Genomic DNA, 21,219 nt, shown 5'->3' on the forward strand with positions numbered 1-21,219 from the left:
AAGAATGGTGCAGTGGGAGAAGGTGCTTCGTGGGCATCTGGGCTGTGTTTCCAGGCCCTTTAGGCACACTGCCTTGGAGTGTGCTCCTCAGTGTGAGCAGTTTCAGTGGATGGAGAGATGTATTTTAATAGAGACCATTTTTAAAACCCTGAATTCTGTTTAAAATTTAACTTTGGTGAATGAGCTCTCATCATTTTCTGTCCTTTCAGTAAAGATATATCCAGAAGAAATCACTCCACTCCTGCCAGCCATATCGGGGGAGAAGATTGCTGAGGACCAAACCTGCTTTTTTCTTCAAATACTGTTGAAGTATATGGTTATTCAGGTCAGAGAAAAATTATGACTTTTTCAGTGTGGTGGGTTTATTCTCAGCAGGAAGAGGAAATATTGCCTCTTTTCTCTCTGCGTATCCGTATTTTTTCCCTTTTCTTTTTCTTTGAGTTGATTTTATGTGATATTTCAGCAAGTGCAGAGTATGTACCATTTTTTAGGTCACTGCAGCAAGACCAGCTGTATGTACTATTTTGTGAGTGTGTTTAAACCATTTTTCTCTCTTCACTCCTTTCCTACCCCTAATCTCTATGCTTGCAAGACAGGTTGAAGGAGGAGGCGGGCCCAGAGGCTGAACAGGTGGACAGGAATAGGCAGAGAAGACCTGTTATCAGGGGATCTGAAGGAAAGCACATGGAGCAATCTCCTCATACCATTGGCACAGGCCTCCTTTATGTCATGTATTATTTTTCTCATATGCACCAATACATAACTGAAGTAACTGGTTTATGATTTTAATAGGAGATTTGTGACCCTGGTCTAGATTTCTGAATAATAGTTAGAATAAAATGTGCTGATTCTTTTTTCTCAGCAAATACTTCTGTTGTCCTTGAGTTCGTCCTGAGTGTTGTCCAGTATCTGTCTTCCCCTTCACAGCCGAGTTGTTGAAGTAATAATCTCTACTGAGTTCACATCCTCACTTCATGTTCTTTTGACACCCACTGTTAGCTGCCTTCTGCCCTATCACTGCTAAAGTGGCAAGCCCCAAACCACAAGGGTTCTAGGGTCAGCCCAGAAGGAGGGCACACTTCAAGTTTTGCTCTCCTTGTTCTTTGAGGGGATTTGACTACCCCTCCTTCGTGAGTTTCTCTCCTCTTCTGATATTTTCTCTGGCATTTCTCCCTTCCTTTCAATCCTTTCTAGTTTTCTTTAGGGAACTGTGCTTTTCTCTGCCGTCTCTCAAGATTCAGTACTTGACTGCTTTTTCTGAATACTCAGCAATTTTGTCCCCTTTCCTTGCCCCTTTCCCTTTAGCCAGAAACAGAAACACAGGACTTCAAAATCCTGAAAACCTGACTGGGGCGTGCTTTCATATTCTGGAAACTCCACATTTGAACTCTAATGGCCCATTCTAGATGCATCTCAAATGCCAGCTGTTCAGAAATGTTTGGACATTCCATTTGTCCTGGAAAATCAACAGAGTATCCAGAACTTGTGTTGGGGGCCTTGGGTTCTCATTCTAGGTGTGTCACTAATGAGTTGTGTGACCTCAGATAAGGTGGATGGAACTGATATAGGATAGAGGTTTGCATGCAGACTGTGAACCTTCTAATTGTGTGCAAAGTTTTAGGTGCATATCGGTGCCTCCCTTCTGCCTTCTCTTCTGTCGATTGAGATGAGTTCTCAGAGCACAGTTTTTGGCATATTATGGATGCTGAGCCCTGCTGTCCCTGGGGTAGCCAAAGCATCTCATCCTTTTACCTCAGGTGCTGCACAAATTTCATTTTCTAAGTGGGCATGTCAGGAAGGAAGTTGGGAAGCCCTGCTCTAGAGTGCTCTGTGGTCTAACAAACATTAAGAACCACTGACAGGTCTTCTCTAAGGGCCATGTTTCCCTAAATCATGTGGGGGTGACTGCACCTGTTTAACCAGGCTGTCCTCCTGGCTCCTGAGGGATGGTCCCAGATATTGAGCAGTTTTGGAGTGCTCCCACTCTGCAAACACTGATGGGTTTTTGAGAGGGAGAATATTATCTCAACACTATGAAAGATTTAAACTTAATCCATAGTGGACTGGCATGCCTGGTTTATCTTAGCCTTTGAATTTTTTTAATACAGAGAATGCATTTTCCAAGATTCCATGGATTTTGCCTTTTGATATTGATTTTACATGTAGGTAACATTGGATGAAATTCTTGAGAAGGATTGTTTCTTTAATTTCTATTTATTATAAATGACCTCTTTCTGAGTTTAGAAAAAAGCACCTGATTATTCGTGACTAAATGTTTTAAAGGCACAAGAAATGTTAGATAATTACAAAAAACAGAGAGAAAAAATATGGACATGATATATTATAGCACGTTGTAAAAGATACGATGTCATTGAGTTGTTTGGTTCTCAGTAAAAATGCTGTTTTTAACATAGTTACTGTTTTGTTTTGAAGTATTCATTCCTGCCATCTTTTGAGCTTTGTTATTATTTCATTACATGATTGTCAGTATATTTGTCATTTTTTACATTTAGGATAGGAATTTTAGTAACATAACACTTCAGTTTAGTATATGTTAATTTGAAATGTAAATATACATATGTTCTTTTCCACATATTATCCAAAGGCTGCAAGCTTGGAGTGGAAGAATAAGGAGAATCAAGATACTGGTTTTAAATTTCTTTTTACATTGTTTCGAAAGTATTATCTTCCTCATTTATTTCCATCATTTACTAAGTTAACAAACATCTACAAACCTGTACTTGGTAAGTACTGTTGGAGCCGTGTATAGAGGATATCCAAAGGAAAGCTATGCAGTCTCTTTCAAAGTGACCTTTGATTATTTTAAAGTAAAATAGTCATTTTATTTTTGTATTGAATGGTAACTTTATTATTAGATGTTTAAAGTTTCTTAATAAGTGATTTTAATTATTTGTACCTACTAGGATATACCTCAGCTCACAGCAGTAAAAGGGAACCGTGGCTCCTGTACTCAGAAATAATGTGAAATGTATTTATGATATTTTTGGTATAATTATATTGTCATCCTTTAATGTAAAAATCTCTGCATTTCCTAAAGTCTTTCCTTGTGGGTGGTGGTGTATGGTGACCTCAGGCTTTGTTCAGTGACTGGAGGCCAGCCCAGGGCAAATAGCTGCCATTGTATGCCTTTTCTTTCATGCTGGGTCCTACATCTAGCAGCTACTACTGACAGGTGCTTATGGAGAACCAAATTTTAGGTGATTGTACAAGCTATGGGCAGTAAGCCCCAGAGGACTAGGAAACAGAAAGGAATTTCTAATTTGGCACCTAATATTTTTTTCTTCTGTAAGAAATGAGGACTCAGAGGACAGAAGCATCCCTTAGAGTAGTGAAGGTGGGCGTCAAATCTTCCTCTCCCTATTATCTAAAACAGGTAGTTCAAATGAATAATTAAAAACAGTTTTGGAGGGGAAATGGTGACATGAGATGTTACTCTTTTGGGGAACATGGTCACCTGATTCAGTTGTCTGCACTGTGTGTGTTCTGTGTTTGCGTACACACACACACACGCACGGGAAGAGAAGCCAAAACTTGGTGCGTTTTGAAAGATGTAGAATTATTGACTTTTAGGGGCACTGGGACATGTATTTCCTTAGCTATATATATGTGAATATTTTTTCAATATTTGTTTCTGATTTCATATGTACTCTAAATTCATTGTGAAAACATGGTATATTGTTAATATTGCTAGATTAAAAGTTATTTGTTGATAATTTTTCTGCCTTATACAGGTATTCCAGATATACAAAAATTATTAAGATAGAGAGTTGAACTTATGGCAAGTAGTGTCTCAAATCCAATACCATATAATTTTCATATTGATTATGGAATTTAAAGAATGAGAAATTGACTTCTTATTAAGTCTTTGGAAAAGGTAGCATTTGATTGCCTCAAAGATGAAATGTGACTTTCTGAATTCTTTTAAATATAAAGTAGATGATATTGATTCTGTTTCATTGGATTCATCTAACGGGAAAAGGATATAAAACTCTAAAGTTCAGTGGATTTAATCGCTGCAATGTTAGATGTTAAAATACCTAAAATTATGTTTTAAAAGTTCATATATATGTTTACATTTGTTCCAGCTATAAAATTAAATTAGGTATAATGTATGTGAAAAGATTTTCACTATTATAGTCTCATGTAATTTATCAAAATTGTTAAAAATAGTTGTTAGCTTAGTTTTTCCATAGCTGTATATCATAGATACATAAATAATCACCATCACCACCCATTCTCAGTCAGATCACAAGGTGGAATCAGAAAGGAGCCTACCAAAAAATGCCATTTTTAATCATTGAAGTTGTTCATTCTTAATTGCTATTTAGACAACCAAAAATTGGATTTAATTGGAAACCAAAACATTTGTAGGGGTTACATAATGTTATGATTTATTAGCCTAATCAATCATGTGTTCTTTTTTCTACCAGACATCCCCCATTTGAGACCAAAGCCAGTGTACATTACTACAACTCGAGACAATGAGAACATTTACAGTACAAAAATTCCGTATATGGCAGCTCGTGTTGTTTTTATTAAGTGGATTGTAACCTTCTTTTTGGAAAAAAAGTATCTAACTGCAACACAGAACACTAAAAATGGAGTTGATGTATTGCCTAAAATCATCCAGGTATGCTGTTCATCATCTTTTTATCTGTTAAGGCTTCTGTAATAAAACACACTGGAACATAGCCGGAGTTATTGATTATTAGAGTTATTGGTTCTTCCAGGTTGTTGGTTAGGTAAGTGATTTTATTGGCCTACCCTGTCTGTAATGCCGAGGTTTCAGAGGGAGTTGTGAGTTTGAATCACTTGCTGTGCATTGTTGGGATTGCCATGATGATGCAATCTCGGGAGCCATTCTGAGAAGATGGCTGTTGTGTGCACACTCCTGGCTCCTCCTCATTCTCCTCACTTGAGTACCAGTGGCCTCTGAGCATGAGAACAGAGGCCTGTCTTGCCTTCACCGGGCCCCAGTAGCTAGAAGGCTCTTAGGAAACTGTAAGTGGCCCATGGTGAGGACCTGTGAGGCTGCCAGGTGCCCTCTGGCATCTCAGGAGAGGGAAGTAGATCAGCAGTTCAGGATTTTGGGCTGGCTGTTGAGCAATGGTGGGGCCCCTAGAAGAGGAGGCTACCTCTTCCCTGAGGCCTTCAGAAGAGACCTTTCCTTGTATGGGACCTACTGTGCTTTTTCTGTCTTGGCCTTGGTCAGCCATACACAAATGGGGGCTTTCCCAGCAGGCTGAGTTGCTTAGGGACTTGGTGGAGCACTGCCATTTGTGGAGGTCAGAGAGCAGCCACTTCACTAAGGGATCATGGTGTCGTGTGCTCTTTTGTTTATGGTCCCCAAGAACAGGGATAGGAAGTGTGGTCCACTGGCTGCAGATTTGCCGATGCCCTGGAAGTCCCAGAAGTCCGACCTAGGCCTGAGCTGAAAGAATGCACAAACCTGAGGAGGCAGATAAGTGGCTCTTGTGCTTCAAGGTTATTAGGAACCTTGATGGAGGAACACCAAACAGTCTAGAGCATGTGGCTCCTCGGGGGAGAAGTCACTGAAGAGTGAGAGGAGAAACCTATTTTCAAAATCTGAGGGAGGTGCGGTTGCAGTAAGAACAATGAAAGACTTGCTGAAAGAAAGTTTTAAGAAACCTTTGAATGTCTTAGTTAGAAAAATTAGTAAATAAAATGAAAATGGTAATGATTATTGCTGAGAAAAAAAATTAGTTTTCTGAAAAAAATCCCACCACAGTGACTAAAAATTTAAAGAGATAGAACTCAGAAATTAGTAGACAAGATCTAAGTACAGGTCCCTACCTTACAAATATTAGGTGGGTGGAAGAAGAAGAGAATGAGAATAATTGAACAAATAATAATAAAAGTTTATCTGAACTGAAAAAAAAAAAAAGAAAGGCATGCCTCAAACTTAAAGGGTCTTTGAGTCCCAGGAAAAATTATCAAGACACAAACCTAAACAGACATTTGATTTTCAGGAATTAAGAGACAGTGGTATAGGTTTCCAGACAGGTTACTTCAAAGGAATGAGACTGAGATTAGTGTTGAACATCTAATCAAATCTGCAATCCTGCAATGTCTTTCTCTCTGTCCTTCACACACACACACATCCCCCAACAGGATGTCAGTCAAGATTAAAAGACAGAATCATTAATTAATGGTGTTGGAATAATTGGCTAGTCTCTTACAACATACTGAAGCAAACGACAGATTGATTTAAGGTCTACAATAAAAACAAAATACTGAAGAAATGTAGGCTGAGTGCGGTGGCTCATGCCTGTAATCCCAGCACTTTGGGAAGCCGAGGCTGGCGGATCATGAGGTCAGGAGATCGAGACCATCCTGGCTAAGACGGTGAAACCCCATCTCTACTAAGAATACAAAAAATTAGCCGGGCGTGGTGGCGGGCGCCTGTAGTCCCAGCTACTCAGGAGGCTGAGGCGGGAGAATGGCGTGAACCCAGGAGGCGGAGCTTGCAGTGAGCTGAGACTGCGTCACTGCACTCCAGCCTGGGCAACAGAGCGAGACTCCATCTCAAAAAAAAAAAAGAAAAAAGAAAAAAAATGTAAGAGAAGGGAAAATCCAGGAAAGTGTCTAAATTTGGGAAGTGGTAGACTACTTTAGGTAGAAATAAGACCCAGTAGGCTGGGCGCCTGTAATCCCAGCACTTTGGGAGGCCAAGGCAGGCAGATCACTTGAAGTCAGGAGTTCGAGACCAGCCTGGCCAACATGGTGAAATCCTCTCTCTATAAAAAATACAAAAATTAGCCAGGCGTAGTGGCAGGCGCCTGTAATCCCAGTTACTTGGGAAGCTGAGGTGGGAGAAGCGCTTGAACCTGGGAGGTGGAGGTTGCAGTGAGCAGATGTGTTACTGCATTCCAGTCTGGACAACAGAGTGAGACTCCCATTTCAAAAAAGAGGAAAGAAAGAAAGAGAGAGAAAGAGAAGGAAGGAGGGAGGGAGGAAGCAAGGACAGAAGGAAAGAGAGAAAGAGGAAAGAAAGGAAGGAAACAAAAGGAAAGAAAGAAAGAAAGAAAAAGAAAGAAAGAAAGACCCAGTAGCCATGGAAGAAATGAGGTTTGACTTTATTTTAAAAAAAAATAGTGAAAGATTTTTGTGTCAAAAGACTACATAAGGCCAGATCCACTCAATAGACTATGAAGTAACATCGTGACTGTTAAAAGGGTTAAGATCTCTGCTATATAAAGAGTACCCACGAACTGGTAAGAAGACAACCCCACTGAAAAATGGACAAAGGAGATGAAAGGGCGGCTCATAGAAGGCAGACTACAGGGACCCCTGATTTTATCGGCAGTCAGAGAAATGCAGTTAGTTCTGAACCACGATGAGATACCTTTATTCACTTATCAGGTAGACAAAAATCTGTATGAAATTATGTCTAGGAAATGCAGTCATGCTCTTTGGTAAATTTACATCACATCTGAAGCGATTGTCACTCAGTTCAAAAAAGTCTTAATTAAGGGGGGTAACCTTTCCTCTCTGGTTTAAAAAGATCAGAAAACCATCACCTGTATTTATTGAAAATAAGTAGCTCATTCTTGAAAAGTACATCTGGATGATGAGAAGTAGAAAGAACAAATTAACCACTGCTTTCAGGTTCTGATTTTTTCTTTTAGTTGACTCTTCACAGTTGTGAGTCATCTACTTTTACTGTCTAGCTTTTTTAACGTCTTAAAGGTTGGAACTTCGGAATCAGTTAGGATGGTTCCATCATCCGCATGGAAAAAGGATCACAGCTCAAACTGTCTTAAACATAAAATAAATACTGTAATCTTACTAAAAAGAAGCACATGGTGAGGCTGGCTGAGAATACGGTTCACTCAGGCATTCTCCCTGGTTCTCTGTGGTCTTCTCCTCACTGTTCTGCCCTTTCCCTCTGAGAGCTTTGTCTACAGCAGCCTCCCCCTTGATTGTAAGATGGCTACCAACAGCTGGGGCACTGCTTTTCTTGTTCACATTTAGAGGCGATCCAGAAATATAAAGCCCTTTCCTTTTGTCTGAGTGGAACAACTTACGTTACCTGCCTCCCCCTGGAACAGTAACAAGAAACTGATTCGCTTAAAGCTGGGTGTGTGAGTGGGCCAGGAGATGTCATGATTGGCCTCCACAAAACAGATTGGTCCCTTAGTACTGTGGATGGGGTCAGCTTCCTGCGAGTCAGTTGAGGTGCATAGGAGGAGGCACACAGAGGACTGTGGTTCTGTTAGGGAGGGAGAAAGAGTGCTGGGCTGACAGCCATTTGTACCCTCTGTGCCATCACACCCTGCAGATGACTGTCCCTAGAAATGGCCACTACCATTCTAGAGACTGCCACTATACCTCACAGTAAGTTGTTATATTAGTTTCTTACTGCCACTGTTGCAGATTCTCACAAACTTAATGTCTTGAAACAGTACAAATTTATTATCTTACGGTTCTGAAAGTCAGAAATCCAAAATCAAGTTATGGGCAGATATGTGTTCCTTCTCGAGGTTCTAGGGGAGAATCCTGTGTTCTTGCCATGTCCAACTTGTAGAATCCTGTGTTCTTGCCATGTACAGCTTCTGTATTCCTTGGCTGTGGCCCTGCATCACACCACCTTTTCTCCCAGTTTCCATCATCACTTAGCCTTCTTTGTCTGTTATCCTCCTGCCACCCTCTTATAAGGACCCTTGGATTATATTGGGACCATTTGGATAATCCAAAATAATTTTTCTATCCCAACAGCCTTAACTTAATCACATCTGCTGTGTCTCTTTTGCCATGGAAGGTAACACATTCACAGGTTCTGGGGATTAGGACATCCTTGGGGAAGTCATTATTCAGCCCACCAGCGGTGGTTGGTCTGCAAGGTCCAAGATTATTTCATTCACGTGCCTGCTACTTGATGGGGGCAGTTGGAAAGGAAAGCTGGGTTCCTCTGGGACTTCTTGTTCTGTTTTCTGGTTAGCAAGGTAGTTGGACTTCTTATATGCCTGCACAGGGTTCCAAGAGTGAAATGTTTCAAGAGATGGGAATTGTTAACCAACAGCCTCTTGGGCCTGAGTCTGATGCTGGCACAGGTCTCTTCCATTCTAGTCTACTGGCTAAAGCAGTGATACAGTCCATGTAGATGAAAGGGAGGGGACATGGGCCTCATGTCTCTGTGGAAGGAGTGTTAAAGAATTTGTGGTCATCTTTAATTTGCTATATATGTGCATTTTTTTTTTCTTTTTTAGTTTGTGGGGAAAATGGGAGTTATAGGTCAAAAAGTCACAGGTTATTGAGCCATAAGAGACTTTAGACCTAATCTAGCCTCTGTGTCCTACAAATTAACATATATGTGTGTGTATATGTGAAATCCAAGTGAGTTGCGTGACTCGTGTTACAGTTAGGAATGTGGAGAAGCAAGTCTTTTGATTCTTAGTTTGGGCCTCTTCTTTCTGTGCTATACTCATCCTTGGGCCATTCCTACTGAAACTTCAGATAAAAAAAGAATAAAATGAATAAAGTGTTATTTTCGTGTGGAAGATAGTGGATCCGTCAAAAAGATAAAATAGTTTCCATAGGTGAGCACATCTCACAGTGTGATAGTGCCTTTGATAAGCCACACAGGCTTAGTAACTAATGCATGAAGAGAAAAATTATTACAAGTATAATATTCCTTTAATTTTCTCTAGAGATTACTATTGGATATCTGTTTTGTTTTCAAACTGTCCTTGGTAGTTACTGAAATTAGTTTTGCACTATTCATATCTTATCTCTTCTTGTAAAAAATATTCACAGTAGGTAAATTTTAGTTGTATTTGGGCTATGTATTTTTGACACTTAAAAGTAATAATGGAGTTTGCAAAGATGAAGCAAAATTATACGTATATTTTGTTTGGAGGAAACCTTTAATTCTATGTGGATATGAGAGCAGAAATCAGTGTTAAGCTTTGTGAGTGATTGCATGAATTACTTCATTTCTTTGCATGCCTAAAGTCTTTTAAATGTTTAAAATTTTGTGAATATTTCTTTACGTTAGACCTAAGATTCTGAGGATAAAGCTCAGATCAGCATTCTTCTGATAAAATACCCTTTGAAGATCTTCACACTCCACTGTCAAGCTGCCGCTTAGTCACATAAATCAAATGATGCATCCTATCATTGTTGTACAAGAAGTCCCCTGAATTTTCCTATCTCTGTGACCATAGGAGCAAATGCTAAGGTGTAGAGACCTGATGTGATGATAATACAAATGTGTTTACACATTAATTTATTCTGTGGTTTTACAATGCAAATTAAACCTTTTAGATTGGGAAAATTTCCCAGCCCTCCTTTCTGAAATAGCTTAGTAGTTTTCCTTTTAAAATAGCTGAGTTGGGAGGGATTTGTTGGTTAGTTAGAAAATTGGTAAGTACAGGCTCTAGAGCCTGTCGTGCTTCAAGCAGTTGCTGGTTTTGGTTTGCTGTACCCTGTGCACGTTGATGGTAACTAGAGTTACTTAAAACAAGGCAAGACTGAAGTTTGGCCAGGTGTTCTTGAGTTGGGGTGAGCATCATTGAGAAGTGTGCTGACTTTCTTCCAGACTGTTGGTGGTGGTGCTGTGCAGGAGAGAGCACCTGAGCTGGATGGTGGTGGGCCCATGGAGCCAGACAAAAGCCATTCTAACAGCAGCACCCTGTCGGACCGAAGACTCAGTAACTCCAGCCTCTGTAGCATTGAAGAAGAGCACCGAATGGTGTATGAAATGGTACAGCGGATTCTCTTGTCAACACGAGGTTATGTCAACTTCGTGAATGAAGTATTTCACCAGGTTAGTGTGTGTGTGTGTGTGTGTGTGTGTGTGTGTGTTACAAGTTCTTGAAACGAAAACGATTTTGTTTCATGTTCTTTTACTTGTAACACTCCAACAAATAGAGTTGATGAGTTGGGTTACGTTACAGAACTGAATAATAACGAATGATCCCTCTAATCTTTTAATTTGTGTGGATTGCTGTGATTTTTAAATTTTGTTGTTGAAAAACATTTACACAAGGAGGAAAAATTCTGTATTTGAGCAAAATCACGAGACAGATACTTTCATGTTTTTGTGACAAAGTAAACTCAGAATTAGGTGGGAAGAAAGCCATTCCTGAATACCCAGCAACAAATGAACACAGCAAAGAAGAGTCCAGTCTTATTCCCAGAGCCTTAAGGAGCTCTCTGAGGAGCTGGAGGTTTCTGCAAAAACCTTGCAGAGGCGTGTGACACTCACAATATGATAGAATTATTTATGGCACAAGAGAAGAAGGTAGGTGGCAAGGGGAATAAAAGGAAAGAAAGGAGCAGAGGCCAAGACGAGAAAAGAGGTGTGAACAAAGGAAGGAGACAGAAGAGGTCAGAAGCCCAGGCTACAGTTAGTGGCCATGAGTGACATCAGAGGTTTGCAACTGGGGTTGACGCTACTCCCTAGGGGACATTGGCAATGTCTGGAAACAGTTTTGGTCATCACACCTGGGGTGCTACTGGTGTCTTAGCGGTCACAGCCAGGGATGTTGTTAAATATCTTGCAATGCCCAGAATGGCCCCCACCCCAACCATGACAAAGAACTATCTGGCTCAATGTGTCAGTAGTTCTACTGTGGAGAGACAAGAGACTCAGCACTAGCCTTCAACACAGCAAGCAGAGCTCCCACACAGCAAGCAGAGCTCCCACACAGCAAGCAGAGCTCCCACACAGCAAGCAGAGCTCCCACAGATCTGGAGTGTGACGTGTGGCCAGTGCCACTTGACTCTAGGTACTGGTGCTCTTGAACACAGGAATGTGGCCTATTTGTGGGTATGTGTATGTGAGGTGGAATAGTTGTTTTATCCATAGACCTGAAAAGTAGGTTAAGCCCTTGAATGGCAGAGTGCAGTTGTAGGTGAGGAGGAGAGGAAGAGTCTTGTACATATGAATGACGGGAATGCACCACAGAGAACTTCTTTTGGCGAGGCAAGTTTTTGAGATAGTGAATGATTGGCCCTATCACTTCTGGGACTTTAATTACAAAAAATCAACCAAAAATGAAAGTCCCAACCTAATCCATAGCAGTGTAGAGATTTTACCATATTTTCATTTTAATGAAGAACAAATTTTACTTAAGAAAAAGTTTGTTTAGTCTGCAATTAACATTCCGCTTTTAAAATTTTTTTTTCTGGTTCTGTGGCCCAGCACTGCCTTGATTCTTCTCACTCTCCATGTCTTCTCTGTTTCATGTCTTAGCCACTCTTCTTGTTTTATCCCAAATTACAGGTGTTAACCAAGATTCAGAGCTCAAGTCTTTGCTGTAATTCTACACTTGGCCTCCTTGGGGCCTTTACTGCTGGTCCAGTGCCAGCAACCACTGTGGTATATGTCTCCCAGTCAAGCCTTTTGTCTGAACCTCACTTGTAAATAAAAATATTAATTTCATTAAACAGATTTTTTATACTCATGAAAGATTTGTTACTGGCAGAGGATATACCACACCAGGAGCTGGAAAGCGTAACGCAATGCTGCAGAGACCAGGTACACCTGAGCACAGCTTCAAGGGCCCTCGCTCTGCTGCACAGAAAATGTGCCCTCTCGGGATCATGATTCACCATCATGAGAGTGAGTTATCTGTCTCAGGGAAGACAGGGCGCAAGTTTACCGAGAGGTCCTTCAGACCTAACTAATCACACGGCTAAAATCAGGCAGAATGACTGAGTAAGCCAGCTGTAGACTCTCAGTGTCTACGTTGTCACTGAACAATGTAGACAAGGTGGCCCTGGGTGCCTCCTACACTTGCCTTTTAAAATGGCCATGTGCCATTGCATCTGATGTTCCTGTAGTATCTTAATGATAACAAGACCAAAGCCTGGCTCATTTTTTCCCCCTAATATCAGCTTATCCTCTTGACTTGACTGCTTCTTCAAAGGGACCTGTATTCATGTTTGCATCTTAATTTTAATGCTCCTAGGTTCCCCATCTCCCTCTCCTCCTATGACAGTCACTGGATAAGTCACACAGGAGTTTTGCTTGCTCCTTTGCTCTCCATTTTCTTTGACTGTGGTTAGCAGCCCTCTCCTTGGAACTCCCCTCTTTCTGTGTCATCCCTTTCTAGGTAGTACTGCACACATCATACTGCCAAAACAGTTTTTTTTTAATAATAGTGCATGATTTGAAAACCTAGCCCATTCCCTACATTAATGTTGTCATATTCATGCTGCTGTTGTACATGTGAAAGGTCCATGGCAACTATTTGAGTTGAAATAGTCAGAGTCCTGGAGTGTATGATCTATAGCAGGGGTCAGCACACTTTTTAAAGCAAAAGGCCAAATAGTAAGTATTTTAGGCCTCATGGATTATCCTGAATGCACCTCAGAGAGACAGAGAGGTGAGAGCTGTGAGAGATTGAGACCTGGAGGATCTGGTGAGAAGGTCCAATAGGTGTTCACGTCTCCTCTGGCTGCATTATTATTTGCTTACTGTTCTGCCACTTTTGGAAGAGTATCCTACTCTGATTGTGGATTTTTTTTTTTGAAAGCCTATCAGTTTTTGATATATTTTTGGAAAAATTATTAGTTGCAATACAAATTTAGAATTAGTTTATATTCCTTTGAATTGAATGTTGTCATTAAGAAGTTTCTGTCTTCATCTCTAGTAATGGTTTTCTGGAGGAGGGGCACAAAGTCTTATCTTGTCTATTTTTAATACAGCTCTACCAGTTTTCTTTTGGCTAGTGTTTGTGTGGTATATCTTTTGCTAACTCTTTACTCTCAGCCTCCCCTGTTCATAAGTTTTGGATGTCTTCTTATAAATTACAGCTAAGTCTTTTAAATAGATTTTTAAATTAAATCTTACAATCTTTGTCTTTTGATTGGATCATTATTCATTACATTTAACATAGCAACTGCTATTAGGTTTTAGTCGGCTGTCTTCTTACTTTCTAGTTGTATTGGACCTTCCAGTTCATTGTTTTTAATATCCTATTTTTCTTCTCAAATTAAATGAGTTTTACAGTCATTTGTACTTACTTTAATAGTTGACACATGCATTCCTAACATGAATGCTAGCATTAATTCCAACTTTTACCCTCAGTACACGTTAGCTCTATTTACTCCTCAGTTTATATGCCATTGTTATTATTATGAGTATATAATATGTAGATGTTATCCCTTTCAGAACCACTGTAAAGTTTGTTTCATCCAGTTTTATTCTTTTTATTCATATATATTTTCATAAATATGTTTTATTCATTTAGATTTATCCACATTCTCTTTTTATTGCATTTTATTGCTTCCCAAATCTCTGACCAGGGAAAATTTCCCTTCTATCTAAAGAATAAGTTTTAATATTTCTCTTAGCTCAGGTCTCCTGGTAACAAATTTTCTCATCTGAAGATGTCTGTATTTTGCTTTCGTTTTAGAAGTATTTTATTTCTGGGTGTCAAATTCTACACTGGCAGCCCTCTGCACATGAATCTTTTGTTCCATTGTTTCTTGGCTTCCATTATTTCTTTGAGAAGTCATAGAAAGTCATGTGGCTGCTCCTTTGGAGGAAATATGTCTTTTTTCTTCTGGTTGCTTTTAAGATTTTTCTGATTATCTTTGGTTTTCAGCAGTTTTACCTGTAATATACTTCATATTTATCCTTGTTTTTCTTTGTGCTTCTTAAATCTAGGGATTGATATATTTAACCCATTTTGGCTAAATTCTCAGCCACTCTTTCCTCAAATATTGTTTCTTCCTCCCATCTTTTTTTTTCCTCTTTTTTTTCCTGCATCTCCAGTCATTCATTGGATAACCTATTCATTGTATTTTCTCTTTCTTATCTGTCTTCTGATTTATCCATTCTTTTATGTCTTCATAGTTTGTTCTAGATATTTTCTTCTGATTTTTCTTCCAGTTTTCTCTTTAGCTGTGTCCATTCTGTCCAACCCATATACTCTGAGTTTTTAATTTGAGTTATTTTATTTTTAAATCCCATTACTTTGGCTTTTGATACCACGATTATCTCGATATTGATATATTACATGAACCTTTGTTAAAGTGAGTTCTGCCTGTAACTGGATCCTGTGGCTTGAACCTTAAGGGCAGTATTAAAACAATCCCAGCAACTTGAGACCAAGACCTGGATTTGTGGCTAACTTTGTAACCCTGGAAGAATATCTCTGGTGCTGTAAGCCTCAGTATCCTCATCTGTGACATGAAAGCATCTGAGTATGGGGTACCTCTCCCTCTTGTTCCCCTCAAATATGGAAAGAGTTCTTAAAACTGATAAGCAAAAAGCAAATGCATTTCTCCTTTAAATTCTTTAACATTATTGGAATCTTCTCACATTAAATCAAAATTGCTGTATGGAGATGTGTAAGGCTATTTCTTAATGTTAAAAAGTTCTTATAAATATTCACAATGCTACAACTTTGCCGTAGGCTCTCGTTAACATTGATAGCTGAACTCATTAGTAACCTGATAAATGTGAAACAATTGTTTCTCAAAAAAATAATAATAACAAAAAAGGAAGGAAGGAAGGGAAAGGAAGAAGGACAAAAGCAAAGAAAAGGAGAAAAAAAAAAAGAAACAGAAGTCCTGATTTGTAACAGATGCTGACTTCTGTGGTAGAACAACTCCCACCGTGGCTGATTCAGGCCAACACCATGACATCAGTGAACATGGAGATGAGAAGAGGTGGGCACAACTGGTTGCCACTGGCTGTACTAGTATGTTCCTTTTAACCTATTCCTGATTTGTTGGGAAAAGGTCCCGGTTGTGCATTATAATTATGTTTTGTAGCCAATTGAAAGATTTCTGTAGGTATGATTTGGTGATTTGGTTATTTTTGTAGACAAATTATTCAGAATATAAAAGTTATTTTTTTCTTTTTTCTTTTCTTTTCTTTCTTTCTTTTTTTTTTTATTGAGACTGAGTCTCACTCTGTTGCCCACGTTGGAGTGCAGTGGTACAACCTCGTCTCACTGCAACCTCCACCTCCTGGTTTCAAGTGATTCTCTTGCCTCAGCCTCCTGAGTAGCTGGGATTACAGGTGCATGCCACCACGCCCAGCTACTTTTTGTATTTTTAGTAGAGATGGGGTTTCGCCATGTTGGCCAGGTTGGTCTCGAACTCCTGACCTCATGATCCACCTGCCTTGGCCTCCCAAAGTGTTAGGATTACAGCTGTACCACTCCCAGCCTATAAAAGTTATTTTTAACTGCCACTTTTTAGGGCTGTCTTACAAGAATGTCTTTGTTTCTGCTGGTAAGTTTGGTGTGCACAAAGATTTGTGGCCCTTTGTAGTATATTTATAAGCTATGTGTTCCAAAGGAAAGTGAAATAAGTGATGGTCATTGGAAATGTCCGTGTTGCTGCCCTATACTGATCTGAGTTTTTTTGTAGTTAAAGGGAGTTTTCTCTTTTCCTTTCAGGCATTTTTGTTGCCTTCCTGTGAGATAGCTGTGACAAGAAAAGTAGTTCAAGTGTACAGAAAGTGGATTCTCCAGGACAAACCTGTGTTCATGGAGGAGCCAGATAGAAAAGATGTTGCCCAAGAAGATGCTGAAAAATTAGGATTTTCTGAGACTGATAGCAAGGAGGTAATTTTTTTCACTTGTCTTTTGAGTTGAGGATAAATATATTTCAGTAAAGTATACTTGCTCAGTCAAGAGTCTTGTCAATGGGACAAAGGCTTCCTTTTATCCCATCTGATACCTCTGAGTTGCCAGGTTCTGTGAGGGTCTGCCTTAGAGGGTAGCTTCTGTACTCCCATTCTAGATTGGCAGTCATCTCCTACAACTCTAGCCAGGGCCATCTGCGTGTTGCATCTTTGTTAGTCTCTATTGCAGGAGAGTTGTTTAATAAACCATATTTTACATGTCTCTTTGTGAGACTAAAAAAATCACTGCCTTCTCCTTGACTTGTTTAAATAAATATCATTTGGAGAAACTAAATTGAGAATGTTTGGGCAGACTTTTCTTGTGCAGTGGCCTGTACCAGGAGCAGCTGGGTGTTACCCCTGTGAAAGGAGTAACCAAACAGCAGCGTCCCTCTGCTTTAAGCCTCGCTGAGTGCTGGCCTCCTGGAGGGACCGCTGCCCATGTTAGATAAAGCTATAGGTTGGATAAATCCAAAATGACAGAGTGGAATATCTTCCTGAAACGAAAGAAACTTAAGTGATATTTTTATTTCTGGCATACTATTATGAAATTAATTTAAAATGTTTAAAGTTTCTCACTAGAAGCATATCACTTTAAAATATCTGTGTTAATTCCATAATTTTAATTTTTCAATATTGGTGAAATCATTTTAATAACTACCATGAGATCTAAATGAATATGCTACATATCATTTATCACTTATTTTAAAGCAAATTATCACTCATTTTAAAGGTCTATATTCCATGCTTACTCAATCATTGAACAAACAGAACTCATTCTTTCAGCACATACTAAGTGCTGAGCACTATTTTAGGTGTTGACCATTGAGTGGGGAGCACTCTACCTCCTAGAACCTATTTTCATGTGAATCCTGGTGAGTTTAAGGAATTAATTATGCCAACTAAATATAACTTAGTTTATATAATATAATTATATTTATAGTTAAATGTAAGTTAAACATGTGCATCTTCTACTCTGTCAATGGATCATTATCTTCTGAAGGCCTCGTCTGAAAGTTCTGGTCATAAACGATCTTCCAGTTGGGGACGCACGTACTCCTTCACAAGTGCAATGAGCAGAGGGTGTGTGACAGAGGAGGAAAATACAAATGTGAAAGCTGGCGTCCAGGCTTTGTTGCAGGTATGTGGCTGGCCAGAACATGAAGACCCTTCCACCGCCTACAGCTGGAGCCATTTTGTCTTTTTATTTATTGGGGATAATGTCATATAAATATGGTGGTATTTGTAGCCATCTGTTAGTAAACAATAAACAGCAGTTTAATTAGTTATTAAATTCTTATTCTGAGTTCTCTTTCTAATTCCTACCCACAATTTACAAAAATTTTTTTCCAGTCAAAGAAGACATAAGAACTGATTGCAGTCTGTTTGAGATTATTATATAGTGAATGTGAAATGACTGAGATTTAAATCTTTAAATTATCTTCCAAACACACATGAATAGTTATCTGGGCTCTTAATTTGCAAGACAAGCTTGGTGATTATAAAATCTTATAAGTAATATTCCTCTTAAAATTGGCTGTGTTTACAAAGAAAAATGACTGATGTAGTTTTTAGATTTTTTTTATTATTATACTTTATGTTCTAGGGTACATGTGCACAACGTGCAGGTTTGTTACATATGTATACATGTGCCATGTTGGTGTGCTGCACCCATTAACTCGTCATTTACATTAGGTATATCTCCTAATGCTATCCCTCCTCTCTTCCCACCCCACAACAGGCCCCAGTGTGTGATGTTCCCCTTCCTGTGTCCAAGTGATCTCACTGTTCAGTTCCCACCTATGAGTGAGAACATGCGGTGTTTGGTTTTTTGTCCTTGCAATAGTTTGCTGAGAATGATGGTTTCCAGCTGCATCCATGTGCCTACAAAGGACATGAACTCATCCTTTTTTATGGCTGCATAGTATTCCATGGTGTATATGTGTAACATTTTCTTAATCCAGTCTATCATTGATGGACATTTGGGTTGGTTCCAAGTCTTTGCTGTTGTGAATAGTGCCGCAATAAACATACGTGTGCATGTGTCTTTAAGGCAGCATGATTTATAATCCTTTGGGTATATACCGAGTAATGGGATGGCTAGGTCAAATGGTATTTCTAGTTCTAGATCCTTGAGGAATTGCCACACTGTTTTGAATGAATATATGAAGTAGAACTGACACCATTTGAGAACATTTGAAAGAGCAACTTTGGATCATTACTTAACCTCCCTAGAGCTCAGGATTTTACCTCAAAAATGGGAATTGGGAGATTTCCTCTCAGGTCTCATGTAGCTTGAAGAGTAAGTGAAAATACAGGGTGCCTCTCATTCCCCGCTCACTGCGCCCTCACCCACCACCCTTCACTTCATCCACGTTTGGAGATGTATCACTTAGGCCTCCCATGTAGAGGCCAGGTGTGGAGTCTGGGGAAAGTCTGGGAATGACATGCATGTTTCTAGTTTTCTGTCATCTGTTTCTTGATAGGATTTGTTTTCGTGGTATCCTTTTTGTTTTCAAGTGAATTAGCAGTTTAATGTACCATACTGATGAATTTTCTCACTTTTCATTGAAAACCCACACATAATTTTGAAGTTAACTTAAAAAAGTTGAGATAATTTCACTTGTGCATCTTTTGGTGTAGCTCATAAATATGACCTGCATCCCCATCAGAGAAACACTTGCAGGAGTCCTTGCCCTTTGTCCCTCAGTAGCTCCATCTTTTAGCTAAGGGGATCTCCAGCAACAGTCTGTGGTGGTTGCAGGTGCCAGTGATCTCCTGGGTTCAAAAGAGTGCATTTTATTTTCTGAAAGGATGAGTTACATCTACAGTAAGTCCTCACTAATGTCATCAATGGGTTCTCGGAAATGGCGACTTTAAACGAAGTGAGTACAGCAGGTCTTTGAGTAACATGGTTTGATTCAACATCATTTCATCATAATGCATCATTTCATCATAACGTTCGTGAGAAAATAATTTTCTTTTATATTTTGCTTAAAGTCATCATTTCCAACAACCTATCAATGACGTTAAATGAGGACTTACCTGAACTGAGAAAAAACAATTTCTATTTTATTATATAAAGTGCTACAGTTAAAAAAAGTATTTACTTTGGATTTAAATAGTTAGTTTTGTTCTTGTATCTAATACCTTGGTCCTTTACTTTGTTTATTAAGAAAAAGGGCCAAATGGAGGTTTGATAAGATAGTAATTTTCTTTTTTTTCTCCAACTGTGTCTCAGATGTTCAAGAGATAGTAGTTGTCTATAGTTGCTTTTGACAAGTGCACTCTGGACATACTAATTTAGTTTATTTTTAGCTTAACTGATACCAGCACATTAATAAGAAATACTCATGCAGTACCTTTGATGTTTTGTAAAAAGTAAAAGTATATAAAGACTCCTTACATGGGAATGTGCAAAAAGTTTTTAATTCGCATTCAAGAAGCCAAATATATTGAATTAAAAGGATCTGTGTTGCAGTGTATCATCTGTGGCATACTTCTTTCAAAAACAGAACCACTAAAACTGCTGTAATCAAAAAGCTCTTTGTTTTTGTTTTTCTTACTCAAAGACTAGTAAATTCTTCATGACTGAAGTTATCATCATCAACTATATTATAGTGCTTATTTAGTGATTTTTCTTAGAAAATTGGGACATAATACCTTTTAATCTTACTAAGATAACTTTAAAGGCTGTGAATATTTTAGTTCACCCACTTGACTTTTGATGTGAATTTTAATTTGGTCAGATTGTACATTTATTTTGATACAACACTTTAAAGAATTTTATTTATAAATGAGCTAGAGAAGCTCCTTCATCCTTTGAGTTTGTGTTGTTGAACACAAAGGAGATGTAAGAGGGAATGTACTAAGTATATGGAGCAGGTCCGTCCTCATACCTGATTGACAACTCAGAATATCTGCAGATGATGGGACACTGGTGTCAACTGTATAAATGGAAACGCACCATTATTTTGCTGTAGTGACTCAAAGCAGTAATAGTATGTGATATCCTGGATCAGCACTTCTCACATTTTTCTGCTGAGATACCCCTGATGGTAGAGAACAGTGAACTTGTATGCTAAAGATCTGAGGCAGAGGGTAGAGTAGTTGGCTGATTTTCTGAATTGTTTTTGAAATGTCAGCTTTTAACCTTAAGAATTCACTTAGATTTTGTATGCTACTGCATAATATATCTTTCATATTTAAAAAAATAGGCTCCTGGAAGACGTGTGATGTCAATGGCTTCGTCTGTTTCTGGGCACATCACGGCTGCTTGAGGTTCTTATGCCTGTTGAGTGGTGCTGTCCATTGCTCCTGTCAGCAAGGAGTTCATGCTCTGGGAGACTCAATAAGAATCACATAGTTCTGTCTGACCACTGTCTGGCCATCTGTCCTCTTCTCCTCCCATTTCCCCACTAAAGTTTCTCATTCGTATGCAACAATCTTACTTTTTCCCCTTGTTTTCCTTTTTTTGTTGAGGGGTTGTCGAAAAGAAGTCTTCAAAAGCTTTTCTGACTCATAAAATTTCTGTAGTTGCAATATTAATATGTAATAGTGATTTTTTTATTTTCCCCTAGGGAAAG

The 21,219-nt window shown here is 39.0% G+C and overlaps 1 protein-coding gene across 1 annotated transcript in view; it reads left to right on the plus strand.

The window, feature by feature from the left end:
- Positions 1–21,219, plus strand: part of RALGAPA2 (Ral GTPase activating protein, alpha subunit 2 (catalytic)) — a 182,977-nt gene that overhangs the window by 40,541 nt on the left and 121,217 nt on the right. The window contains exons 7-12 of the mRNA XM_011967606.1: positions 210–325; positions 2,606–2,744; positions 4,452–4,651; positions 10,583–10,810; positions 16,407–16,574; positions 17,637–17,774. Of these exons, the coding sequence (XP_011822996.1) occupies positions 210–325; positions 2,606–2,744; positions 4,452–4,651; positions 10,583–10,810; positions 16,407–16,574; positions 17,637–17,774 (989 nt within the window). The remainder of the gene's footprint in view (positions 1–209; positions 326–2,605; positions 2,745–4,451; positions 4,652–10,582; positions 10,811–16,406; positions 16,575–17,636; positions 17,775–21,219) is intronic.

Source organism: Mandrillus leucophaeus, unplaced genomic scaffold (assembly GCF_000951045.1).
Source record: "Mandrillus leucophaeus isolate KB7577 unplaced genomic scaffold, Mleu.le_1.0 Scaffold803, whole genome shotgun sequence".
NCBI classification, from domain to species: domain Eukaryota; kingdom Metazoa; phylum Chordata; class Mammalia; order Primates; family Cercopithecidae; genus Mandrillus; species Mandrillus leucophaeus.